The 27,953-nt window shown below is 42.8% G+C and overlaps 1 protein-coding gene across 3 annotated transcripts; it reads right to left on the bottom strand.

Moving 5' to 3' along the window:
- Positions 1-951: 951 nt before the first annotated feature.
- LOC124133396 (sulfotransferase 1B1-like) lies at positions 952-27,953 on the bottom strand. Of its 3 annotated transcripts, none has more exons than XM_048401130.1 (7): positions 22,343-22,927; positions 19,454-19,635; positions 19,034-19,357; positions 18,512-18,615; positions 4,140-4,208; positions 1,776-1,865; positions 952-1,639 (listed from the first exon to the last, which is right to left on the bottom strand). In XM_048401130.1, exons 1-7 carry the CDS (start codon positions 22,459-22,461, stop codon positions 1,541-1,543), a joined length of 987 nt encoding a protein of 328 aa, XP_048257087.1. In that variant the 5' UTR covers positions 22,462-22,927; the 3' UTR covers positions 952-1,540. The 3 variants fall into 3 exon arrangements, with proteins under 3 accessions (XP_048257087.1, XP_048257086.1, XP_048257085.1); XM_048401129.1 differs by lacking the exons at positions 952-1,639; positions 1,776-1,865; positions 4,140-4,208 and adding exons at positions 13,175-16,391; positions 16,845-17,028; positions 27,934-27,953 and having other exon boundaries at positions 22,343-22,437; XM_048401128.1 differs by lacking the exons at positions 952-1,639; positions 1,776-1,865; positions 4,140-4,208 and adding exons at positions 13,175-16,391; positions 16,845-17,028 and having other exon boundaries at positions 22,343-22,899.

Here is a 27,953-nt window from a genome sequence, read left to right as displayed (position 1 = left end):
GGACCGCCTCCGTGGTCTAGTGGTAGAGCGTCCACCCGGAGAGCGGATGGTCCGGGGTTCGATCCCCGGCCGCGTCATACCAAAAGACGTTAAAAGATGGTACTTGTTGTTACCCTGTCTGGCGCACGGCATTAAGGGGCTAAAGCAAGGACTGGTGGGCTCGGAGTCAGTATACTGTGTCTGAGTGGGGTATTCATGTTAAACTGCGGCATGGTATCTCAGTGAGCTAGCACTATAAATCGGCATCAGTCCGGACTAGTACAAGCACACACGTACATACACGTCGCTATATAAGTGCAATAATCTTGGACGCGACGTTAAACCCCATTTCACCTCAACTAACATTGATTAATTGATTTCATCATGTTGATTTGCAAGTGCCTGTGCAGTGAACCAGTGATTGTTGGAAGATTTGTTTGTGAGTTTCCTAGGTCTTTGGAAGATAGCATTGTAATTGGGATAGATGTAATTTACATGACCCAACAGGACAGATATATGCAGGGTTTCGTCTGGTTTGAATCGCTGAGATCCAGGCAGTGTTTTTGTAAGCTCACTATGTCCTCGCGATAAATAATCGCTGAGGAGGTTACGTTGACTTTCATATCGCATTCAGTTTCCTTTTAACGTTACCAGTTCCATGCATGTTACCATTTGTATGCAAACCATTTGCCTTCGTTTAGTGGTGCCTTCTCATCATCCAAGCAGTCAGGGCGAATCCCTTGGACAGACAGACGGATAATTTATTTGAGTCTCAACTCATACGCACATGTAAAAACACATAAGAATACAGTCGTATCATATATGAGACACACTCATAGGAGACTTGTGTATAAACATGTTATGCTTGTCGTAAGGGGCGACTAACGGGATCGGGTGGTCAGGCTCGCTGACTTGGTTGATGCATGTCATCGTATCCCAAGTGCGTGGATCGATGCTCATGATGTCAATCACTGGAATGTCTGGTCGAGACTCGATTATTTACAGAACGCCGTCAAATGCCTGGAATATTGCTGAGTTCGGCCTTAAGCAAGAAACAAACAAACAAACATGTTAAAGGGTATATACACCACATACAATACAAGGGTAAATACATGAGCATTAAGTAAATATGTATAAAGAGTTATTACCTATATAGCAGATACCTGTACCCAAACCATCGTTGCCTAAAACACCCGAGCGATCAGTGATCGGCAGCCATTTTTAAGTATGGTTGAGTTGGATATCGATGCATTCATGCTGAGAAAAGGCTTAAGTTTGTATAGGTATAATTAGAAAAATCGAGACCACTTCTGAGAGGGACAAATGATGTAAGGGAGATAGCTCTCATTCCTCTCACTACGTTACCTGTTTTAATCAATCGAGCCTGCATTTCGCTGAAAACATGTGAATCAATAATTAAAGTTGTTCCATTATCAAGAGCACTTTCAAAGGCGGTTGAAAGCATGGTGTCCACAGCGACGATGTCAATACATTACAAACAAAAGCTGCAAAGCCATTAGTGCACAAACTTCAAGCGCAAGTCAAATACGACTTGATGCAGTTATCCTGCCGTGGTGTTTGTATCCTGCCCCATTCCACCCGTTGATTCCGGTTTAAACTGGATCACGATGAAAACATAGGTGAGGAGGGTCCCGACGATCTGTGTCAACAAAAAGCAAGGTAATGGAACTACAATGGGCTATTGGGCTGTAATGAAGCTATATATACATATATATATATATATTCTGTTTAGGTTTCAGCGAAGATTATAAATGAATAAATTTAAATCAACATACCGTAAGGATCGTGTCCTTCGTGATGGTCATCAGGCCTAAAGCACTGATTGCGATCTGACGTTGAGACAACTTGTTTGCGAACAATGTGACCTGGGTGAGAATTCGTGAGAAAAATTAAACTATTGATAAGACACTATATATTTATTAAGTTACATATACTATTTACTAATAACAACGTAATAATATAAATGTTCCAAAATTATTATTTTTTTTATGATACGAGTGGCATTCAATACGTTTTGCAACTTAGACCAAGTTGCAGAATATCTTTTGCACTTTTATTTTTCAATATAATCTCCATTCACCTCAAAACAAGTATTCCATTTGTCCTTCAAGCTTTTAATACCACTTTTATAGAAATCCGCTGATTGGCCCTCTAACCACGCCTCTGTGGCAGCCTTTATGTCGTCGTCATCCTGGAAGCGTCTTCCACGTAGGGCAGATTTCATTTGCCGGAGCATACCAAGATGCTCATGAATAATGGTTCCAACAGTTCCAACTGATGTTTAGAATTCCCTAGAAAGTTCAGATACTTTCACTCATCAGAAAGACAAAATTCTTCTTTCTATAGCAGCAATGGTTTCCGGTTGGGTGGCATCTGAAGGCCTGCCTGACCTTGGGTCATCGTCTATGGACTCCCTACCCCTTTTAAACTGTAGAGACCAACGTCAAACTGTGGAATAGTCAGGAGCATCCTTACCTTTCACTTTACTCATGCGATCATGGATTTCCTTTGCCTTGCGTCCCTCCTTGGTACGGAAATTTATTACAGCGCGTTGTTCATGTTTGAGAGAATCCTTGATTGTGACCACAATGAAGTGAATGAAGCCATCACATCTAACTTGTTGTGTCTGGAACTTGTTATGACACGTGTCAACTTGATGTTATGACTAGTGTCACACCTGCCACAAGTTGACATTGTTTGTGAAAACACAAATGCCCAAGTTGCAAAACGTATTGAACGTCCCTCGAAGTGACATCATTAAACAACATTTATCAAATGAGATATCTTCAGGAACATGATGACATTTATCAAATTCAACATAAATAACCTGTAAGGTGCTTGATAAAAATAATTTCAAATCTATTAATATTTGTATTAAATGTGACTATGTGTTCCATTGGGTATAATGTGGCAGTATGCATCCTAAGTATCAGATATCTTAGAATGCATGAGTGAGTGAAATTTCGCGGTATTAACACAGTCAAATAGTCATGTCTGAACGAAACAGATTCCATTGGGCGCAAAAGGCAAATTAACGGATCTCTGGAAATCAGTAATGACACCAGGTGTCGAGAAAAGAGTAAGCATATACTGTCCTCCTGGTAGCATCTGCCACACTCACAATTTGCATGACAAAGTATGTATTTGTTGCCTGGCACAGCAACGCAGTACTCCTCTCATGACTGGGTGTTTTGTGATCATTGAAGTATGAAGCGAAGAATAAATGTGCCAGCTGTGTGAAACCGAACTACTACCCTAAGGAATCAGAACAAACACAGTAGGTCTGGAACAGGACGGTAGGATAGAGCTGGTAAAGTCACTTCCTGCCAGTTTCAAATATTAGAGGAGTTTCCCGCAAACTAAGACACAGTTTGAAGTGCAAGTTAGAAATGAAACCTGGAAACATGAAATGTGTGAAGGTGAGATTGTGTGTTACAGGAGCATGTGGGTGGGTGAGGACGTCGGTTGTTCTGGTAGGCCTAACGGACAATAAGGCCATCTCGGTGAGAGTTGCTTAATGTTTTATATTCATTGGGATATTAATATAATAATAGTATACATTTATATACCACTTTTTGCCGGATTTGCTCAAATGTGGTTAATTTGTTCCCTGTCCAGTGGATCTGTATGCATTTATGTCCGTAAAAGACATTTACCTATTTTGCCTAAGTAGGGATTCCAATAAAAAACACACACACGTGCACGCGCGTACATATTGATTGTTGTTTTACGCCGCACTCAGCAATATTCCAGCTATATGACTGCGGTCTGTAAATAATCGAGTCTTGGCCAGACAATCCAATGATTGACATCATGAGCATCGATCTACGCAATTGGGATACGATGACATGTGTCCAACAAGTCAGCAAGCGTGACCACCCGATCCTGTTAGTCGCTTCTTACGACAACCTTTTACCGCAAACATAGGTTTTCACAGGTATGCTCAGATTTCGAGTAACTACAAGAACTTATGTGAATAATGTATTACATAGCATAGATCATATCGCTTAACCGTTAATATATGCCACATTGACGTGCGTAGAAGAACAAGTTCTTAAAATATACAATTACCATTTTAACATATATATGCCAGATGAGGTTGAAGTGTGGTCTGTAAATGAATTGTCATGTTTTCTTACCAGTGCAATCACTCTATCTGGCATATTTCTTCCAGCCAGGTCATGCAGAATGTTCAGAGGTCGGTGTGCCTGTATACAAACATTCCAGTTTCAAAACTAATCCTAGTTCATAAATAAAACATTTTGATTGACAAAATATCGGATTATATAATACAAAAGTCTTACGATGCCACTGGTGGTCCCAAGGTATCCCATTAATTATTTGTTTCTGTGGTTATGCCTAAACGGGTGGCCCAGACGTCTAAGGGGCCGCGATTCGCTGTGCAGAGTTGCGTCCCTTGGGCACGCCAGAAACCTATGATTGTGGGTTCGAATCCCGGTTCGCCCCGATTATGTTTCTAGGTTTGTCAGCACCATACCCGTGCTCGTGGGTTTCACCGAAGTGGTAAACGTCTGAGACCTGCATCACTTCGGGCTTTCCTCCCACATTAAGCTGACACGCCGCGATATAACTGGAATACTGTTAAAAGCGGCGATAAACCCAACTCTCTAAACCTGCAGTGACAAGTGGAAACAAAACAATACTCATCCACGTTTTTAATAATAAAGGAGTTAGTAACAATGCATTCAATCGCTTTAAGACATTGTAGAATCACTATATACACTTTATTTGGGTTCGCCATATCGATAGTTAACCGGTCTGGGGTTTTACTTTATAAAACCCTGCTAATCCGAACTACTTTGAAAAAGAAGGAAAACATCCATTTTGATGGCGGCCCAAAATGAGGAAAACAAGAATGGTCATTCGATAGTGATGTATTTGATAAGGGTATAATGGTTGTATTTTGGACCTTAAGTTTTCAGTGTTCCGTGAATGTATTCAAACTACTGACGTTTTCAGCACATTTGAAATGCTGTGAATAAATAAATTTTCAAGAGTATACTTTTTTCCCCAGCATTTCATACTATCCTCAGAGAAATCGACCAGGTTGATAATATGTCCAAACAAACGAATTATAGAACCCCTTGTAGTCATATACACATTCCATACATTTAATATTCAGAATAGGTGATTTTCTGTCTGAATGGGTTTCAATGTACAATTCCACAATAACATTCTAACACTTACCGCTTCGTGCAGCCTGACACCCAGATAGGTGACAGTGATGAGACACAGAATGGAGTAGTACACACCAAATGTCGCAAAACCAAAGTTTAAAAGTGAGGGGACATCGTTGATGAGAATGTACAGGCAGAAACACACAATCAGGAAGGAGCTGAGATAGGCAGCAGCCACGTGTATAGATATGAAGGAGCACACATATTCCACCAAGCCTGTCAGTGTTGCATGGTATCCTCGAATGTCCTCGATATCCTCTTCTTTGACGGACCCTTCAGATGCCCGTAACAGTCTCAGCGTGCAAACATCATATTCATAGGTGAGAAGGAGGGAGATGGACAAGAACAGAAGCAATATCGAATGGTATAGAAGACTGATATAGCCACCATATATCGCATTCAAGATAAGTAAAGGCCAATATAATTCACTGGATGTCGCAGGCATTAAGCTCAAGGTGATTCCACTGGCCACACAGATGAAAGCCGCGAGAATAATTATACTTATACATGCTCTCTTTACCCTCTTCCTCAATGTTGTGTTTGGAACACAACTTTTAAACTTCAACCGTGCTTCATGAAGACGCTCGCAGAATATGCGTAGCTTGCTGTGGATGTTGGTACTGAGACCCCAAAAGGTTATTGATAACAGAATTACAATGTGACTTGAAATGGCGAGACCTGTGTCCGTGAACGATTCAGCTTTCGAATACAATGGTATCACCTGGATAAAACAAAGAATGAAAACTATGCACACCAAACTTGAATATATGCAGGAAGCTACCGAGGAGACGGTGCACCTCTTTCCTGACTTCGACTGCTGATAGTCCCATGATAACCCACACAATGCCATCAGTCTCTGGACACTTGACAATGTGTCCTGTACATCATCTGTATCACTGGATGTACCAACTGTATTTTGGAAAACCTTCAACATTTTTGGCAGATAGAATACCAAATATATGATGTTCTCTCTTTGAAAGCTAGACCGTCTTATGGTTCTGTCCTCAACTCAAAGACACCAGTATCTGGTGTAACAGTTTCCATGACGATGCATCAGTTAACATACAACTCAGAACGAACCAAATCCAAATTGGATATAGGAGAGGTGAGCAAATATTTCATTCATAATGATCAAATAATACAACATTCATTTGTTCGAGAGATTGTGCTTGCACGTAATTGATCTAAGCCGTAAAAAGCCGTTAATTGGCATTGTATTGTGTAATTATCTGCAGCGAGTAAACAATGAAACTTTGGCGTAAGTCAAACTTTCCGCAATTGATCTGGCATTGATTGTCCACATTTGAAAACTTCAGTATGTCATCCCAAGTCACGATGTTGAGTGAGTATAATATCAAACATGAAGTAATATATAAAATGTATAATGTCAACGCCAGAGAATAACCAGTCTCGATCATCTCACGAAACAGATTACATTGGGTGTGAACCACAAAATAATAGTTGAAATTATATGAATGCATAACTTAAAGGTGGGGATGACACCTGGTGTGAAATGGATCCGGATGTCCTGCCCGATCAATAGCGCCCGCCACTCGTACAATTTGGACACAAAACAATATGTGTTAGTTGTCTGACTCTGACACCGCAGCGCACCGCACCGCACCGCACAGCACAGCACCGCACCGCAACGCACCGCAACGCAACGCAACGCAACGCACCACTCTTACCATATAACGGCGGCATGTAAACAAACCAGACAATTAAGTGATGGACAAGAAATCCAGTCACACGATAGCGCATTCACTGATTTTGTTGAAACTAAAAGTGTTATGTTAATTTTATATAAGTGTTGTTTAACAGTAAAGGCGTTTATGAAATATGTTCGAGATGGGCAGTTATAATGTCTCAGTGGAAACATTTCTTCTGAAGATGATTCAGCATAATTGATAAATATATTACAGTGTTTATGATGACGTCATTCAACGACTCAGTGTCCCTTTTGGGGATATGAGTAGGTGTTTATGATTGCCGCGACACAATAAAAGGGAGACTACTCACAACGTATTATCTCCCTTTGAACATGATGTGAACGAGCCATATTCACTTGCCAAACGCAGTACACAGTTCGTAGCAACACAATATATCTAGCAAGGATGTCAACTGCATAATGTAAGTAACTATAAGTCATATCTTCAGATCAGGCAAATTATACAAACTGGTGGCTCTTTTCATTTCAGTACAAGTACCGCTTGCACTTGACATGAACAGGTGTCTGGAAGTTATTTTTACGCCAAGATACGGGTCTAGTAGGAATAGTCTAAGTCTATGACGTACTCAAGATTACATTTTTGAAACGAAAGATAACAATGTAATTCATATTCCCAGTGTCCTTGCCCCATGTATCTAGGTGTCTAGTAGTAGAAGTCGGGGTCTATGACGTATTCAATATGACATCATAAAAACGAAAGATGACAATGTATTTAATATTCCCACTGTCCTAGCCTCCCTATATGTATGCAGAACACGGATGGCAAATCCGTTTAAGGTTCCATCATGCGCTGTGCAGCGGGGGGCCCGGGTGGCCCAGTCGTCTAAGGCGCCGCGATTCGCTGTGCAGAGTTGCGTCCCTTGGCCACGCCAGAAACCTATGATTGTGGATTCGAATCCCGGTTCGCCCCAATTATGTTTCTAGGTTTGTCAGCACCATACCCGTGCTCGTGTTGTAAACGTCTGAGACCTGCATCACTTCGGGCTTTCCTCCCACATTAAGCTGACACGCCGTGATATAACTGGAATACTGTTAAAAGCGGCGTTAAAAACACAACTGTAAAGAACAAAACATAAAGGGTTACGTGTTAACTATTAAAGTATTTCTTTTCCATTCAGAGTAACAACCCGTAAGCCTTTATGTAAACAATATTATTCCTTTGAGCAAACCCGTGATCAGATCACCAAAGGGTAAACGTCTAAAGCCTGCAGGGGGCACAGGATGCTCAGTAGTCAAATTGCCGCAATTCGATGTGCAGAGTTTAGACCTTTGGTCACGCCTGAAACCCGTGATCGTGGGTTCGAATCCCGGTTCGTCCTGATTGTGTTTCTAGGTTTGTCAGCACCATACCTGTTTCACCAAAGTGGAAAACGTCTACGACAGGCATCCTCCCACATTAAGCTGACGGCCGTGATACGACATGCATCCTCCTACATTAAGCTGACGGCCGTGATACAACAGGTATACTCTTCAAAGGCGTGTTAAACCCAGCTCATTCACTCACTAACTCTTAGGCCTGTATCAAATCGGACTGTCCTCCATCGAGTTGACACACCGTGATGTAACTGCTTTCTTGGAATTAATTATACGATACGGGACTCGTTGATATAAAGTTCATGTCCTGAGGAGAATCGTCTTTACAAGTTCCGAGCTTAACCTTGATGTGAAACGTGAACGTAATTTGTATTCTACTTATTACCAGATCAACATACTTCCGCCATGTCTAACCGAGCGAAGAGCGTATGAATATAACATGTGCACGTGTAAACAGAGCACACCGTGATGTGACTGAAATACTTTTCCAATCAGCGTTAAACTAACGACCAGAATCTGGCCATGAATCTGGATTTTGTCCAGTACTTTCATCATTAGATGATGAAACAGTATCTTTTTCTACATTTCTTCTTTTGTTATTTGAACGAGAACCAGTGTATTGTGGGGTAGATATGTTTAAAGAATGGAGATTCGACATCCCTGCTCCCACCCGCCATCGAGTGTCAACAAGGACGATGTTGTAGTGGGAACCGACTTCAAGCATCAGGGTTACAAGGGTGCTATACTCAAGCAAAGCAGACCCAGGTAGCTATTTCTGCCAACAGAATAAAGGTCAGCCTTGAATCGGCCCTTGACAGTTACCTGAAGACAAACAGAACCTGCAGGTCTAAAATGCCAGATTGGCCCATGTGCCATCGCCTTCTGGCATAGACAAAATTATACAAGAAAATGTTGCTTATTATTTTCATGTATGAAATAGTGTAGTATGGACTGTTTTCAAAACACAAGCTTCACAGCTCAGGGCATGGCATGACCAGCCGATTGATAGAGCTTGGCCCATTCTACCACCCGTCCAGGTGAAGTTAGGGTCAAAGTAGTGTGTTAGGCAAAAGGTGCCAGTGCCCTCAACTACCAGAATCCCTTCCTCCGCCGACACAGGGGCGCAACCCTCGGCAATCGGGTTGCCCAATTCGGTCTCCTCTTACGACCAGCATGGGGTGCTGGGGACTCATACAGTACTGCCCCGTGTCCCCAGGGAGTAGGAATATGACTATTTGCAGAGAAGTTAGGATTTTTTAGGAAAGCAATTTCTGTCAGGTTTTAATTATTCAGTACATAATATTGTATACAAAGAAAAACTGGCTTTGCTACAACCGTTAATGTAAAAAATACTCTAAATGTAAAGAATAAAACATAAAGGGTTACGTGTTAACTGTTACTGTAATTATTTTTTTCATTCAGAGTAACAACCCGCAAGCCTTTATGTAAACAATATTATTCCATTAAGTGTTAATATCGTACATATCCCCATTTATTGTCAAAGATTCTTATAAACAAAGTTTGATTGGAAATATAGGGTAGCTTTTGCTATTTTTACATTTTTCATTGTTTTTGCTCGGCTTCTTTTAATTATTCATAATATAATCTATTCTTCTGGTTAACTTTGGTTAACCTGGTCGGTATTTACAGGTTTTCTTTTTAAGTATCTTACTGGTAACATGTCATTTGTGATTTTGTTGAATCTTGGTACAAAGGTGTATCTAGGGACACCATGGAATACGTTACGTTACTACCTTGCTTCCATGACAGCGGAAAGGGCATCTGCAGACCTAATTGATTAATTTTTAGAAATTTCGTTCAAATTTGGTATTTAGGTACCATGTATTTAAGGACCCAGCCGAACAAGTTTTATAACCTTGACAATGTAACCGAGGCATCTGCTTATTCGAAATTCGTTCAAATATATTTATACAATTTTTGCACACAAAGCACATTTTATTACAATAGCAACGGAATAGAGTCCTCGGATTGGTCGAAATGTAGGTTATTAACCCAATTTAAGACCCAATTTTCCCATACATATAAGTGCCCAAGGTCAGCACAAGTTCCAGTAAATTAATCAGAAATCCAAGAGCAGCTACAGCTGCAAGACCAGATATTTAAAAAAAATTAAAACTATGAACCTAAAATCTGATGCGTAATTATTTTTTGAAAACTTGTCCGGGACTATTTATAGCAACCAGGTGGTCGTTGAAAGGGAATCTAAAGATGATTAGTCATTTGCATATCTGGACAAAGTTACGATCAATTAAATCTGTGAAGTTTCATGAAGGTCCGACTAGTATTATCTGACAGCGATAACCCTAAATTTAAACTAAATATAATCTGTCACTTCAACCCTTTCGTACAGAAATTTACATTAAGAGTAATTTTTACATTAAGAGTTGTAACAAGGGTTAACCCGCAACTTTTAATGTAATTTCTTTTACATTTAGAGTATTTGTTACATCAAGGGTTCTACCACTGGTTTCTACCGCTTGGTATATTCTCACATGCTGTACTGCGGTGCCCTGTGACTTGTGGTGATCGGGTGTGCATGCAGTCAACCTTACAAAGGGAAATAGTACTGTCAGCCCTGACAGACTGGCCGTGTGACTTGTGGTGATCGGTGTGCATGCAGTCAACCTTACAAAGGGAAATAGTACTGTCAGCTCTGACTGACTGGCCATGTGACTTGTGGTGATCGGGTGTGCATACAGTCAACCATACAAAGGGAAATAGTACTGTCAGCCCTGACTGACTGGCCGTGTGACTTGTGGTGATCGGTGTGCTTGCAGTCAACCTTACAAAGGGGAATAGTACTGTCAGCTCTGACTGACTGGCCGTGTGACTTGTGGTGATCGGGTGTGCATGCAGTCAACCTTACAAAGGGAAATAGTACTGTCAGCTATGACTGACTGGCCGTGTGACTTGTGGTGATCGGTGTGCATGCAGTCAACCTTACAAAGGGAAATAGTACTGTCAGCTCTGACTGACTGGCCGTGTGACTTGTGGTGATCTGTGTGCATGCAGTCAACCTTACAAAGGGAAATAGTACTGTCAGCTCTGACTGACTGGCCGTGTGACTTGTGGTGATCTGTGTGCTTGCAGTCAACCATACAAAGGGAAATAGAACTGTCAGGTCTGACTGACTGGCCGTGTGACTTGTGGTGATCGGGTGTGCATGCAGTCAACCTTACAAAGGGAAATAGTACTGTCAGCTATGACTGACTGGCCGTGTGACTTGTGGTGATCGGTGTGCATGCAGTCAACCTTACAAAGGGAAATAGTACTGTCAGCTCTGACTGACTGGCCGTGTGACTTGTGGTGATCTGTGTGCATGCAGTCAACCTTACAAAGGGAAATAGTACTGTCAGCTCTGACTGACTGGCCGTGTGACTTGTGGTGATCGGTGTGCTTGCAGTCAACCATACAAAGGGAAATAGAACTGTCAGGTCTGACTGACTGGCCGTGTGACTTGTGGTGATCGGGTGTGCATGCAGTCAACCTTACAAAGGGGAATAGAACTGTCAGCCCTGACTGACTGGCCGTGTGACTTGTGGTGATTGGATGTGCATGCAGTCAACCTTACAAAGGGAAATAGTACTGTCAGCCCTGACAGACTGGCCGTGTGACTTATGGTGATCTGTGTGCATGCAGTCAACCTTACAAAGGAAAATAGTACTGTCAGCCCTGACTGACTGGCCGTGTGACTTGTGGTGATCGGTGTGCATGCAGTCAACCTTACAAAGGGAAATAGTACTGTCAGCTCTGACTGACTGGCCGTGTGACTTGTGGTGATCGGGTGTGCATGCAGTCAAGCTTTCGAAGGGAAATAGTACTGTCAGCTCTGACTGACTGGTCGTGTGATTTGTGGTGATCTGTGTGCATGCAGTCAACCTTACAAAGGGAAACAGTACTGTCAGCCCTGACTGACTGGCCGTGTGACTTCTGGTGATCGGTGTGCATGCAGTCAGCCTTACAAAGGGAAATAGTACTGTCAGCTCTGACTGACTGGCCGTGTGACTTGTGGTGATCGGGTGTGCATGCAGTCAACCTTACAAAGGGGAATAGAACTGTAAGCCCTGACTGACTGGCCGTGTGACTTGTGGTGATTGGATGTGCATGCAGTCAACCTTACAAAGGGAAATAGTACTGTCAGCCCTGACAGACTGGCCGTGTGACTTATGGTGATCTGTGTGCATGCAGTCAACCTTACAAAGGAAAATAGTACTGTCAGCCCTGACTGACTGGCCGTGTGACTTGTGGTGATCGGTGTGCATGCAGTCAACCTTACAAAGGGAAATAGTACTGTCAGCTCTGACTGACTGGCCGTGTGACTTGTGGTGATCGGGTGTGCTTGCAGTCAACCTTACAAAGGGAAATAGTACTGTCAGCCCTGACTGACTGGCCGTGTGACTTGTGGTGATCGGTGTGCATGCAGTCAACCTTACAAAGGGAAATAGTACTGTCAGCTCTGACTGACTGGCAGGGTGACTTGTGGTGATCGGGTGTGCATGCAGTCAACCTTACAAAGGGAAATAGTACTATCAGCTTTGATTGACTGGCCGTGTGACTTGTGGTGATCGGGTGTGCATGCAGTCAACCGTACAAAGGGAAATAGTACTGTCAGCTCTGACTGACTGGCCGTGTTGGATGCGCAATGGTAACTCTCCCGTTTCACAAACACCTGCTCTCGCTACTGTTCCTTTACCATGAGTATAAAGTCATATGTCTTGGTTTACTTCTATCACGTTTAACTGTTCTTCTTCAGTGTTGGAGACATTAATTGCATTTTGTGTTTGATGTCGCAGTCAGCAATATCACAGCTGTATTACCGCCGCCTGTAAAATCTAATCTGGACAAGGTTGATAGCATGATCGATGTCCCACTCAGTGGGATACGATGGTAGAAACATGAGCAACTCCTGATCAGCACTGTGCTGGGGATTTATTAGGACCCGGAACCCCTACAGGCCTGTAATACATGGATTGTGCTTAATGCTACTTGACGGGACTGATGTCACCGCATTTTGAACATTTTTTTGAGCTCGTCATTTCACCGCACACATGGGGTTCAGCAAACGCTATTCTTAAATAAAATACATGTATTGCTCATATCTGTAGGCCTCTGTGAATAGAATGTGGATCTATGCATTCAATTTCAAGTTATATAAGAACATTTCACCCATGTGAATGTTGTCTTTATTTATAAACAAAATCATCAATAAAGAATATACATTTACGTACGTTTTCCTTATCGACATGTGATGATTGTACTGAAGGAAAAAGTAATTGTGCTTCATATAAAGTGGTGTAAATGTTATGTAAAGTGATGTAAATGTTATGAAAAATGGGGTAAATGTTGTGTAAATGTTATGTAAAAGTGGGGTAAATGTTATGTAAAGTGATGTAAATGTTATGAAAAGTGGGGTAAATGTTATGTAAATGTTATGTAAAAGTGGGGTAAATGTTATGTAAAGTGATGTAAATGTTATGAAAAGTGGGGTAAATGTTATGTAAATGTTATGTAAAGTGATGTAAATGTTATGTAAATTGGTGTAAATGTTATGTAACGTGGTGTAAATTTTATGATATTTGATCATTAGTCTGATCGATGTTTAATCATAACAAATTCATTGACAAAACCCATATCTGGTAACAGGAGACAGAGCGATAGGCCCTAAAAGACGAATGGTGTCACAACTCAATAAACCAATTCAATATCGGTTGTGACCACCATTTGCGTTGATACAGGCGAGGCAGCAACGATACCAGATGGGCGTGCCTCACGATGACCTGAAAGCAAAACTTGTGCCCCCTCCACCGTTTGTGAACTGTTCTGCCACTAATTGATCTCAACCCCGGAATTGTCCAAACTGTTAATGTGGTATCGATTCCGTAGATGCACCAACCGAATATGGCTGTCTTTGACATGCCGTCACACTTTAGCAAGTCATGGGTGTTGCCCTGCTGTGGATAACTTCTCCAGAGAGATGACATTGTATTCCGATAAACATAAAAAAGTCTGGCAACTTCGCTTGGCGCCATTCCTCGTTTGCAGCGTACACATGGAAGTTAGACGTTGATCTCTGAGCGTTTTTTACAGAAAATATGTGAAATGCTATAGACGGCTTTCACAACGTTTGACTTTACCATGTGTTTCTTTGAGCAATTGACTTGCCTTTGTATGTGTTTGTGACGGATGCCACTAGTGGGGCAGAATACGCTCACCTTTTTGCTAACAACTGGTATAATCTCTATTTGATAGTGATTCATAGATACATTCTTATGATATAGTCATAAAATCGACTCTACTTTTAGCAGCGTTTGCGTAAACACAGTGATGTCAGTTGGCACGTATAACACGTGGGTACTTCCCTGTATACTACTGATTCCAGTTATAACTCTTAAAGTCGACATGCTGTTGAAGCCGACGTTACCTATTGGTCCCCTGATACTGGAATTACACTCAGCTTATTTTGGACGACGGACAACTCTACACACAGGTATTGTGATAACGAGGGTATTTATGAGGCACATGCATGTCGCCCTATGGGCATAGACGGTGTCTTGAACTGATAGTGATATACTCTTCCAAAAAAGAAACGCAATACGGATATGTTTGGCCATAAAAGCAAAAGTGGCGGACCAAGAGGTGCGAAATGAAGAGGTTTAATGTGTTATAGTGTCAGTGACAAATTTCCCGGATCAAAATGATCACATCAAGGACATGCAAACCGTTGGGAAACACGTATGATTCGGAAAAATGCACCCAGTGCATTAACATCAGGGTCATGGCGCTGCACGTACTGCACGTGCAGCAGCACTATGAACGGTTTTAAAGTTCAGGGCGTTTGATTGTTGGCATCTGCGTCAATCGAGGAGTGACAGTTCAACAGCATGCCAAGATTAACTGAAGTGCAAAGCAACAACGTCATAGGCCGCTTGCAGGTAGGGGAATGCCGATCAGCTGTAGCCAGGGTTTTCAATGTAGCGCCCAGCACCATCACAAGGCTATGGGATCGGTTTCAACACTATGGGTTAACACATGATCGGCCAAGGTCGGTACGACCAAGAGCAACTACCCCCGCCCAAGATTGCTACATCCGACTGCGCCACCTACGTACAAGGACGACCATAGCCACTTCAACCGCATCCCAAATACTAGGACTCCGACCAGACCGTACGAAACCGTTTAGAGCAGCGGGTCTACGAGCAAGCACGGATCTACAGACGTCAAGGAGAACGTTACGTGGGTAACTGCGTACAAGAAGTGGACAGTGTGGTGGGGGTAGCGTTATGATGTGGGCAGCTATCTCTCACCATGGCAGGACAGGTTTGGTCCATATCCGTGGCAACCTTACGGCTCAACGATACATCAACAAAATTCCCCTTCAACACGTCCTTCCATTTGCAGCCACCGGCAACGTTGTATTCAAGCAGGACCACGCTCGACCGAATACAGCACGGATCACAAGAGCCTGTCTACACAACAACAACGTTGATGTTCTCCCCTGGCCCTCCAGATCCCCGGATTTGAAGCCGATAGAGCACATGTGGGATGAATTAGATAGACCGCTACGCCGTCGTCAACCACAACCCCAGACGTTGCAGCAGTTGTTTTTTGCGTTGCAGGCCGAGTGGGACACCATCCCCAGGAAGTGATTCGCATACTCGTTTCTTCCATTGGTAGGAGATGTCAGACAGCTATCGACTCCAACGGGGGACATACGCGTTATTGATGGTAGCTGACCTTCACCTTTGACTTCTCCTATGTACCGATAACTGAGACTACTACAATCACCAAGTGTTCTCTCTATAACATTTTGGCTTAATGCCGTGTATGGTTCCTCGTAAAAATATATTTCCCTACCTCACAGAAATCTGGCTTTGAGTTACTTTTTTTTAAGAGTATATTTGCAAGTTTCAGTGACCTCGTATGTCCGACTTTACACACATTACTGCAAATGCTACCTGTACATGGAATTACAATTTCTAAATAATATACTTGAAATTCTATACGGATTCAGTAATACTGTCATGCATATGTAAATTTAATGCCAGAATCCTTCATTTGGTCATTCCAAATCCGGTCAAACTTTTCGCTTTCAGACACAGTGTACCAGTTCTTCCAGTCCCCAACTTCCCCTGAAACGAAGGGTGAGTGAGTCAGTTTAGTTTTACTTCGCTTTTAGCAATCACCGAGCAATATCATGGCAGGGATAGACATGGGGGGATTCGAACCCGGGTCATCGACGTGACAAAACGAACGCTTAGACTACAAAGCCCCCATGAAAAAAAGAACTGTACTTGTGTTGCAAACATGTGTTTCAAACAGATCCCTTTCCTTTCCTTCATTATATTCCACAAATTGTTTTATCATGGGGAATCTAACCCGGATCTTCTGTGTGACGAGCTAAAGTTTAAACTCGTCATAGTCCACTGGTTAACTGGAAGTGCTCGGGAACCATGAAATAATACATAGTGCCGATGAGAGTTCTTAGGGGAGCACAGAGCAATGTCGCCATGAACGATATATCGAGTTACAGGACTTAACTAAAGCTTCTTAGAGACCACTATCTCGACAGGAAATGAACACACCTTTTCTGTAAAAGCCAACAGATCCCTCTTTCCAGAACTTCGCTACAGCATATTCCTCTTTCGCTTCCTTGTCTAGTTGTTTCATCTTCTTAAAGGAACAAGCAAACGCAACGTCTTCACAGAACTGGTCTGTAGACGTCAGGCCCAGAAATCTGGCAACGTTTTTAACACTCTTGACAGGGTCCTGGAAGCAGAGAGTGAGAGCTTTATGCAGAGTGTGAGATCTTTGTGCAGAGTCAGAGATCCTTATGCAGAGTGTGAGAGCTGTATGCAGAGTGTGAGATCTTTATGCAGAGTGTGAGAGCTTTATGCTGAGTGTGAGATCTTTATGCAGAGCGTAAGAGCTTATGCAGTTAATATTGACACAGCGCCACATGTCGTTGACGTTTCCCACTTTGTTGAAACCTTCTTGCATGGAAACAAAAGCTGCCAAACCATGGACCACATTCTGACCGAATTCAAACTCATAATTAGCGGATCTTTGTATAATAAAAGGTTGTAACTCTAGATCGCATCATAAAAATATTGTGCGGCCTCAGCCCCTCTACCATCACCAATCACAAACACACAGTCCGCCCAGCCAGATATAGTAGAAATAAGAATATTGATTAAAAGGCTGATATGCAGGTGAGTCCACATTAAAAAAATGTGTATCTATTTTGCCTTTGTTAGACTGTAGGTCAAGCATATCAGAGGTGCATCCTCATTGTTCATGACGTTATTCAAGATTCAATCTCAGCTCTGAAATGGCGTTGTACTGTTGGCAATCACATTGCCACCCTATCGGGTACTCGTTTGCTACTGGGTGAGCAGTGATACATTTCGAGCAACATTAATTACTTATGATACACTACAGGGAGTCACACATCCAATTGATCTCCATCGAGAGTGTTGCATAAACCTCACCTTCACAACATGCATGTCCCCAAATACCAAAATACTGAGACGTGTTGGTATTTGATCACCTACTCTCTGACTACTGGAGTCAATATTCACAAAGTTCTGCGTCACCAGCATAGGATGTAGTGAGTGAGTCAGTTGGGTTTAACGCCGCTTTTAACAGTATTACGTGGGTATATATGCTATAGTGGTGAATCATTAATGAGTGAGTGAGGGAGTTATATCACGGTGTGGCAGCCTATTGTGGGAGGAAAGCCCGAAGTGATGCAGGTCTCAGACGTTTACCACTTCGATGAAACCCACGAGCATGGGCATGGTGCTGACAAACCTAGAAACGAGGCGAACCGGGATTCGAACCCACAATCATAGGTTTCTGGCATGCCAAGGGACGCAACTCTGCACAGCGAATCGCGGCGCCTTAGACGACTGAGCCACCCGTGCCCCCAATAGCATGTAGTGTCACTTTAGGACACTTGATCTGTTTTAGTCTGTTGCGTATAACGCCGCTTTGAACAATATTTCAGTTTTATGACTGTGTGACAAATTCATTTGGGAGGAAAGCCCCAAGCGATGCAGGTCGTAGATCATTACCAGTTTGGCAAAGCCAACGAACACGGGTATGATAGTGACAATAATAGCAATATAATCAGGGCGAACTGGGATTCGAACCCATGTTCATAGGCTTCCGGCACACCGACCTGTAGCACTTTATATTTGACGACAACCTCCCACCACTCTCTTTAATTTAAGACAACAAGAGAACTCACCATTTTCATCTCCTCGTAGAACATCTCAAGCACAGGTAGTCCTGGCGATCTGGCCAATTCTGCTTTCCATGTCAGGAGATAATCAGAGTAGGCCCCAAAACATACTAGAAAATAGATAACATTAAGCTACATTTCCTTAGACACGGACAAATTACAATATTACTATATTACGGACAGGGAACTATATATTACTTGCATGAAAAGTAGTGTTCATGAGAACGCCAACACGCCAGCTCGTCGCAAAAGCTGACAAAACCGGGGATTGGGTAATCAGACTGTGGTCGTCATGCCTGAAGGCGTGGATCGTTTTTGTGCCATGAAGCATTGGTTTGTCTGTCGCGGACTCAAATAATAACAGGCCGCTATGATATCACTGAAATGATCCTTTAACGTTTCTCACTCACATTAATGTTAACTGACATGTTTGTGTAACGTTACGGTAGGTCTTAAATTCACTATACATCTAACTCCTGTTAGATAAACCAGTTGAATTTGTTAAACGTATATAGATTCAATACTTACTTTTTCCGTACAAAAATAGTTCCGTAAATTCTTCTAGGTCTCCTTCAAAGCCGGCAGGTGCTACAGTGTCTCTGTACTGATTGAAAAAGGACACACAGACATCTTTAGGATTGCGTATGATCTTGATACACTTGACCTTCTTCTCCACGACCTGTTTGGGGAGCATGCGCAGAGGGAGGTGTGTGTTCAGGGTTCGAGGAGCCGGCAGTGCGTCTGTTCCTTCTTTGTAAATGATTTCGAACTCCTGAGTTTCCTTAACTTCCTTTCTGTACTCAATGACCCCACTTCTGAGCATCTCCACGACTTCCCACAACCAATGAGTGCCTGCAACAGGTACATGCGTTCAAATAAGATCAGATGACAAATCACATGTCTACAGAACAAGAAGCGAACCCACTTTGTCTAGGTTTCTCCACTCACCACATTTTGGATACGCACAGATAATGACATCATCGTCATTCAGCTCAATCTCTTGTATACTCTGAAGCCTCTTTTCAGCAGTTTCGCCCTTCAGCATAAAAGGCGGTGGGACAAACAGGTACAGGCCGTCAAACACCATGCAGTCAAAGCCATGACCCTTAGGGTTTCTCAGCTCGTGGACGCTGGAATACATCACATGGTATCATTGCCATTGTCCTCGTTGGTAATGTGAAACAAATTATTAAAGCAAACATGTATTTTAAATTAAAGAACTTTATTCAAGAAATGCGAGGAGGCCATTGTCAATTACATAAATGGTAATACATGTTGAGTTATTCCGATTACATTGTTTCAGAAATATTGCATGGTTAGTTATTGCAAGATTTTGTATTGCACATGGATCAGAGGAAGTCAGCTCAAAATATTTACACGATAAGTAAAACTAAAATGTTTGACAAATATATTTTCGAAATGGCATTTAAAGCATTGCAAGTCATAAACTGAAGCTCATCTTTAAAGGTGTTACAGTTACGTAATTAACACACTCGCAATTCCACTTTGCTTTGTGTATCGAACCAAATGATTTGTTTCCTGTATGTCGCATCCTTTGTGTGGCTGCTGTTAAACTCTGCACTGTTGCAGCTGTATGACTGCGGCGTGTAAATAATCGGGGATGGACCAGGCAATCCAATGATTGAAATCATACGCATCGATCAACGCAACTGGACTATAATGACATGCCTTAAGCCTGACCACCCGATCCTGTTAGTCGCCTCTTACGTCAAGCATGGATTGCTGAAGACCAATAATTATTCTAACCCGGACCATCCATTACTGTCACCTGAACCAATCAAGCATCTTAACGTATATATCACTATAAACAAATTCATGAAGACGCCTCGTCACGACCCATGTTTACCTTGACATTACAGAGATATATGTAACACAACGCATCTCCTTCCCACCACGCCCCAGGTTATAACAATATATAACTTGCAAGATACCAAAGCTATTTACCACAACTCCAAAGTTATACCAATGTATAACACTTCGATACAAGAGTAGGGGGACTCCTATTTGCTGTGTGTCGGGAACAACAAAATTAAAGAAGTGCCACTCAGCGTGAACCCAGGGGAGATTTGGGTTACATAGACTGGCGGCAAGTCACCCTTGCGAGAACCAAGCTACATATTGGTTGGTTGGTTGGTTGGTTGTTTTACGCCGCACTCAGCAATAATCCAGCTATATGACGGCGGTCTGTAAATAATCGAATCTGGACCAGACAATCCAGTGATTGATATCATGAGCATCGATCCACGCAATTGGGATACGATGACATGCTTCAACCAAGTCAGCGAGCCTGACCACCCGATCCCGTTAGTCGCCTCTTTACGACAAGCATAGTCGCCTTTTACGGCAAGCATGGGTTGCTGAAGATCTATTCTACCCCGGATCTTCACGGGTCCAAGCTGCATGTACTTCCCCACCACGTCCCATGTTATTTAAGAAGTAAACGACGAGTGGGAGTTGTTTATCGTACAATAAAACACTGCAGGGCGAATAAACCATGAGTCATTTATTTCTTATATGATATATCAACATTATGTACAGCCTGTTATGTACAAGCTTTAATTATATTTACCCCTTTTAACATCATGATGACTTCCTCAATAGAATCCAACCTCGGTAATGTCCGTTTAATGCACAGGTGGGTATTTCCGCATATTCTCACAATCATCACGTCGATAACCTGTGCCTTTTCTCCCAATCCCGATTGTAATATCTCCCTCGCGTTGGGATGCGATCGTTCGGCCATTGCGGTCATTTGCGGTACCCAGCAACAAATTACCAGACACTCCCCTCTAAAAATAACGTCGTCATATATACGACGTCATCAAGTTGCGAGCGCATGTTCGAATCTCCAGAAATGACGTCATTATAGAACAATATTTTGTCGTGAAATATGCCACGCTTCGTTCGTCATTGTTCTTTGCGAATTATCGCCTACCTATCTTATAAAACAATACATAACTTGCACGATACCAAAGTAGTCTGTCTTACAGACCCTGATACAAATATAGATCAAATACAGCCCATGGAAGTCTATAATGTTCGGCAAGTCTAGATCACTGCAGTATCAGGAAATGAAGAGAGTCACTGGGCTCCTTTTTATTATATTTTTATTAAGATAACTGAACAACTGTTTTTTTTATGTAAGATGGGTTCATTTCAGAGACTAGATGTTAGTCTAGATACCAAAGCTATTTTCCACAGCCAAAGTTATACCATTTGAATATATTACACAACGATAAAAACACCACCACGTCCAAGGTCATCACAATGTATAACCAGCGTAGCGGAACGACGCATCAGCCCACGTGTTGACAGTCATAAATCACACTGGCGGTGACACTGCACAATTATACGATGACCGAATGAAACAAAAGCACACACAGACCAACTTGGCTGAACTAAATAAGACCAGCAAATACACCAGTCAAGGAAATTCCCCAATGACCGCACACAGAATGAAAGTAGGCCACACATATAAGATGAACAAGCATCCAAGCGTGAACCATACACACATTCGGGTTCACCAGTGTAAACTGCAACAAAACATTTAGTGCCCTGTTATATTACATTGGCATATTGAGATTATCATTATGGCTACACAACGCAGTATTGAAAAACAACTGGTGTGTAAAACAATGTTATGTCTGTGTCCTTAATCAAGGTCACAGTATCTGATGTCAGTGGCGGGGATCTTGTCTTGTGTGTCTCGCAACATCTTGAATAACAAGTCACCATACGGGTGTATTCAAGGGGCATTATTGTATCAACGGGTATCACATGCGATTGCAATATTGGATCCATCAACAGTATACTTACATGGGAAGTGCTTCACTGGGCTGGTCTGTGGTCATGGCTGTTTGATTCTTATCAAACACTGACGCAGTGTTTAGCCGGATGTCGAAACCCCAAACCTGCACAATGAGGTTAGGTATCATGTGTGCCAATGGATATGTGAGTGAATGAAAGGTATGCGAGGCCTTTCAGGGTTAAGGGGTAGCGCATGTTGAGGATCAAGCCGCCGAGGTAAAGTTAACCTCTGAAATAATGAATTAAAACTCAAGCCTACTGACAGGTCAAGCAGTTTTGACACCAATAGGTTACTCTGCTGTTATTAAGCATTTCAATCTCGCCGGATCAGGTCATTCAGAGTCGTGAGGGCCTTCGCTATTGCTGACTCTTCTTGGTGTGTCCATTGTCTGCCTCACAATCACACAACTTTGTGATGTTGTAGTTCCTATAAGAACGAATAATCGCTACATTTCTTATGCCCCATAAGGATTACACAGGAAGCAACGGGTATGCTTGTATAGAGGTGACGTAGTTAATCGGGTGAATAGACTCTGTGACTTGATTGATTGAGTCTCAATGACCCCGAGCACGTCGACCACTCATCATTATAACGATCTATATTCGTCTGGTCCACTATTCTGCTGTATGAGGGCTGCATATGGTCTTCTGTATTGTTGTACAGTAGGAATACAACAGATGGTCCTCTATTCTACTGTATGGGGGCTACAGATGGTCCTCTATTCTACTGTATGGGGGCTACAGATTGTCCTCTATTCTACTGTATGGGGGCTACAGATTGTCCTCTATTCTACTGTATGGGGGCTACAGATTGTCCTCTATTCTACTGTATGGGGGCTACAGATGGTCCTCTATTCTACTGTATGGGGGCTACAGATGGTCCTCTATTCTACTGTATGGGGGCTACAGATGGTCCTCTATTCTACTGTATGGGGGCTGCAGATTGTCCTCTATTCTACTGTATGGGGGCTACAGATGGTCCTCTATTCTACTGTATGGGGGCTACAGATGGTCCTCTATTCTACTGTATGGGGGCTACAGATGGTCCTCTATTCTACTGTATGGAGGCTACAGATGGTCCTCTATTCTACTGTATGGGGGCTACAGATTGTCCTCTATTTTACTGTATGAGGGCTACAGATTGTCCTCTATTTCACTGTATGGGGGCTACAGATTGTCCTCTATTTTATTGTATGGGGGCTACAGATTGTCCTCTATTCTACTGTATGGGGGCTACAGATTGTCCTTTATTCTACTGTATTGGGGCTACAGATGGTCCTCTATTCTACTGTATGGGGCTACAGATGGTCCTCTATTCTACTGTATGGGGGCTACAGATTGTCCTCTATCCTACTGTATGGGGGCTACAGGTGGTCCTCTATTCTACTGTATGGGGGCTACAGATTTTCCTCTATTTTACTGTATGGGGTCTACAGATTGTCCTCTATGTTACTGCATTGGGGCTACAGATGGTCCTCTATTCTACTCTATGGGGGCTACAGATTGTCCTCTATTCTACTGTATGGGGGCTACAGGTGGTCCTCTATTCTACTGTATGGGGGCTACAGATGGTTCTCTATTCTACTGTATGGGGGCTACAGGTGGTCCTCTATTCTACTGTATGGGGGCTACAGATGGTTCTCTATTCTACTGTATGGGGGCTACATATGGTCCTCTATTCTACTGTATGGGGGCTACAGATGGTCCTCTATTCTACTGTATGGGGGCTACAGTTTGTCCTCTATTTTACTGTATGGGGTCTACAGATTGTCCTCTATTTTACTGTATGGGGGCTACAGATGGTCCTCTATTTTACTGTATGGGGGCTACAGATTGTCTTCTATTTTACTGTATGGGGGCAGCAGATGGTCCTCTATTCTAATGTATGGGGACAACAGATAGTCCTCTATTGTCCTGTATGAAGGCAACATGTGGTCCTCTATTCTACCGGATGATGGCAGCAGATAGTCCTCTATTCTCCTGTATGAAGGCAACAGATGGTCCTCTATTCTACTGTATGGAGGCAACAGATGGTTCTCTATTCTACTGTATGGGGGCTACAGATTGTCCTCTATTCTACTGTATGAAGGCAACAGATGGTCCTCTATTCTACTGTATGAAGGCAACAGATGGTTCTCTATTCTACTGTATGGAGGCAACAGATGGTCCACTATTCTACTGTATGGGGGCTACAGGATGGTCCTCTATTCTACTGTATGGGGGCTACAGGTGGTCCTCTATTCTACTGTATGGGGGCTACAGATTGTCCTCTATTCTACTGTATGGGGGCTACAGATTGTCCTCTATTCTACTGTATGGGGGCTACAGATGGTTCTCTATTCTACTGTATGGGGGCTACAGATGGTCCTCTATTCTACTGTATGGGGGCTACAGATAGTCCTCTATTCTACTGTATTGAGGCTACAGATGGTCCTCTATTCTACTGTATGGGGACAACAGATAGTCCTCTATTGTCCTGTATGAAGGCAACATGTGGTCCTCTATTCTACCGTATGATGGCAGCAGATAGTCCTCTATTCTCCTGTATGAAGGCAACAGATGGTTCTCTATTCTACTGTATGGAGGCAACAGATGGTCCTCTATTCTACTGTATGAAGGCAACAGATGGTCCTCTATTCTACTGTATGAAGGCAACAGATGGTCCTCTATTCTACTGTATGAAGGCAACAGATGGTTCTCTATTCTACTGTATGGAGGCAACAGATGGTCCTCTATTCTACTGTATGAAGGCAACAGATGGTCCTCTATTCCACTGTATGGGGACAACAGATAGCTGTTTGTTGTACTGTATGAAGGCAACAGATGGTCCTCTATTCTACTGTATGAGGACAGCAAATAGCTGTTTGTTGTACTGTGTGAAGGCAACAGCTAGTCCTCTATTCTCCTGTATGAAGGCAACAGATGGTCCTCTATTCTACTGTATGAGGGCAGCCGATAGCTGTTTGTTGTACTGTATAAGACCGCCTCCGTGGTCTTGTGGTAGAGCGTCCGCCCGGAGAGCGGAAGGTCCAGGGTTCGATCCCGGGCCGCGTCATACAAAAAGACGTTAAAAGATTGTACTTGTTGTTACCCTGTCTGGCGCTCGGCATTAAGGGGCTAAAACAAGGACTGGTCGGCTCGGAGTCAGTATACTGTGTCTGAGTGGGGTATTCATGTTAAACTGCGGCATGGTATCTCAGTGAGCTAGCACTATAAATCGGCATCAGTCCGGACTAGTACAAGCAGCCACACACACACATACACGTGCATGCACGTCGCTATATAAGTGCAATAATCTTGGACGCGACGTTAAACCCAATTTCACCTCACCTTGTACTGTATGAAGGCAACAGGTGGTCCTCTATTCTCCTGTATGAAGGCAACAGATGGTCCTCTATTCTACTGTATGAGGTCAGCAGATAGCTGTTTGTTGTACTGTATGAAGGCAACAGCTAGTCCTCTATTCTACTGTATGAGGGCAGCAGATGGTCCTCTATTCTCCTGTATGAAGGCAACAGATGGTCCTCTATTCTACTGTATGAAGGCAACAGATGGTCCTCTATTCTACTGTATGAGGGCAGCAGATAGCTGTTTGTTGTACTCTATGAAGGCAACAGGTGGTCCTCTATTCTACTGTATGGGGACAACAGATAGTCCTCTATTCTACTGTGTGTAAGTACATGCTTTGTCCGACTCTCTCTCTCTCGGATGTTATCAGCCCACGATTTGCCCACGATTATTGTTATCATAAAATATACCCATTACACACATACACACACACGCACGCATACACACACAGGCACGCAAGCACGCACACATACAGACACACACATATACACACACGCACGCATACACACACACGCACGCAAGCACGCACGCACGCACGCACGCACACACACATACACACACACACACACATCCCAAAAGCATAAAATGGTCAATCCCTTGTAAAAACATATTACCGTCTCCATATCATTTCTGTCTTGCAGAATCCTGTCAAGTGTAGAAAAGACATTGCCACATTCCTGAATATTACTGTAACAGATAATTCTATAAAGGTAAAGCCGAGGCGTGCAGCTTTGATAAAATGAAGCAGTTTGACAAGGAGTAGAAGCATATGCATTTATCACTCTGGAAGGAAGTATCTGGGACGTCCTTGAACAATACATCAGTGATGTAGTGATGCATCAGCATTATGTGGGAGAAAAACCCGACACGAAGTGGAGAAAGCCCGAGTCGGAGATTTTACGTGCGCTTTCAAACATTATGCGTATTTTGCACACCGTGATTACATCTAGTGTTACTAATGTACGGCACATCCACCCAGGCATTAGTAATTGTCCCACCCTTCTCTGTCCATATATGAATAATACTGATCGTCCTCTTCACTATGCATGGACATTTGTATACGTGGTAAAAGTAATGTCAAGAATACGGATGAATTCTACCTAGTTGTCAATTGCACTCACTTGGCGGTGTGGAGTTGTCTCCCGTCTTCTCGTCACGATACACAAACCGTGCCTGACTATATTTCTTGGTGAGGTGAGGTGAAATTGGGTTTAACGTCGCGTCCAAGATTATTGCACTTATATGCATGCACGTGTATGTGTGTGTGTGGCTGCTTGTACTAGTCCGGACTGGTGCCGATTTATAGTGCTAGCTCACTGAGATACCATGCCGCAGTTTAACATGAATACCCCACTCAGACACAGTATACTGACTCCGAGCCGACCAGTCCTTGTTTTAGCCCCTTAATGCCGAGCGCCAGACAGGGTAACAACAAGTACAATCTTTTAACGTCTTTTTGTATGACGCGGCCCGGGATCGAACCCTGGACCTTCCGCTCTCCGGGCGGACGCTCTACCACAAGACCACGGAGGCGGTTTATATTTCTTGGTGTATCATATATGTGCTTGAAAGATTCCCTGAAGTCGTAAACGGCAATGACAAACGTAATTTCCTCCCCCATAAATCATTTATCTCACGTATCGGGATATGACGAAAATAATTTTTAATGCGGGGCAAAGCATGTACTCACATGTACTTATCCTTGTATACTGAATACATTCCGAACACATTAGCTATAGACGTGTAGGTGGAACTACAACGATCGTGGTCTCGCACATGTTTCTATGGAGGACAGCCATGTGACCTGTCTCTACAACTGCAGGGGCTGCTTGTGCAACAGCCTAGGATGCACCTGGCAGACCACGAGTAAGGTGGCCTGTTCAAGCCACAATCAGATTACTTGATTGCAAGGCAAGGTGAAAAGTTGGTGACATAAATCATGATGGATAAACAACTGACTACCAACACATTTAGCCCTCGGCAGGCTTATATACACGCAAAAAGGCTAATTTGTGAAAATAAAATTCATTTGAATAAGCCCCCACTAATCCAAAGCTGGGATTTGTTTTATTTCCAAACACATTTATACTCACATTACACACTATACATGCTGTCACAACTTGCACAACGCTATCAACGAGACTCAGATGCAAACAAAGTATATCTCTAAGTATTTAACAAGGAAGGAGTTCAAACCTTTTCGTCTTGTGAGGAGGAGAGTATGATCCAGCAGATTATCCAACCCTACTCACCACCTTCATGACCTCATAGT

The sequence above is a fragment of the Haliotis rufescens genome, unplaced genomic scaffold (assembly GCF_023055435.1).
Source record: "Haliotis rufescens isolate VD_foot unplaced genomic scaffold, xgHalRufe1.0.p SCAF_21, whole genome shotgun sequence".
In the NCBI taxonomy this organism is placed as follows: Eukaryota; Metazoa; Mollusca; class Gastropoda; order Lepetellida; family Haliotidae; genus Haliotis; species Haliotis rufescens.
This window is presented reverse-complemented; position numbering and strand designations above follow the sequence as displayed.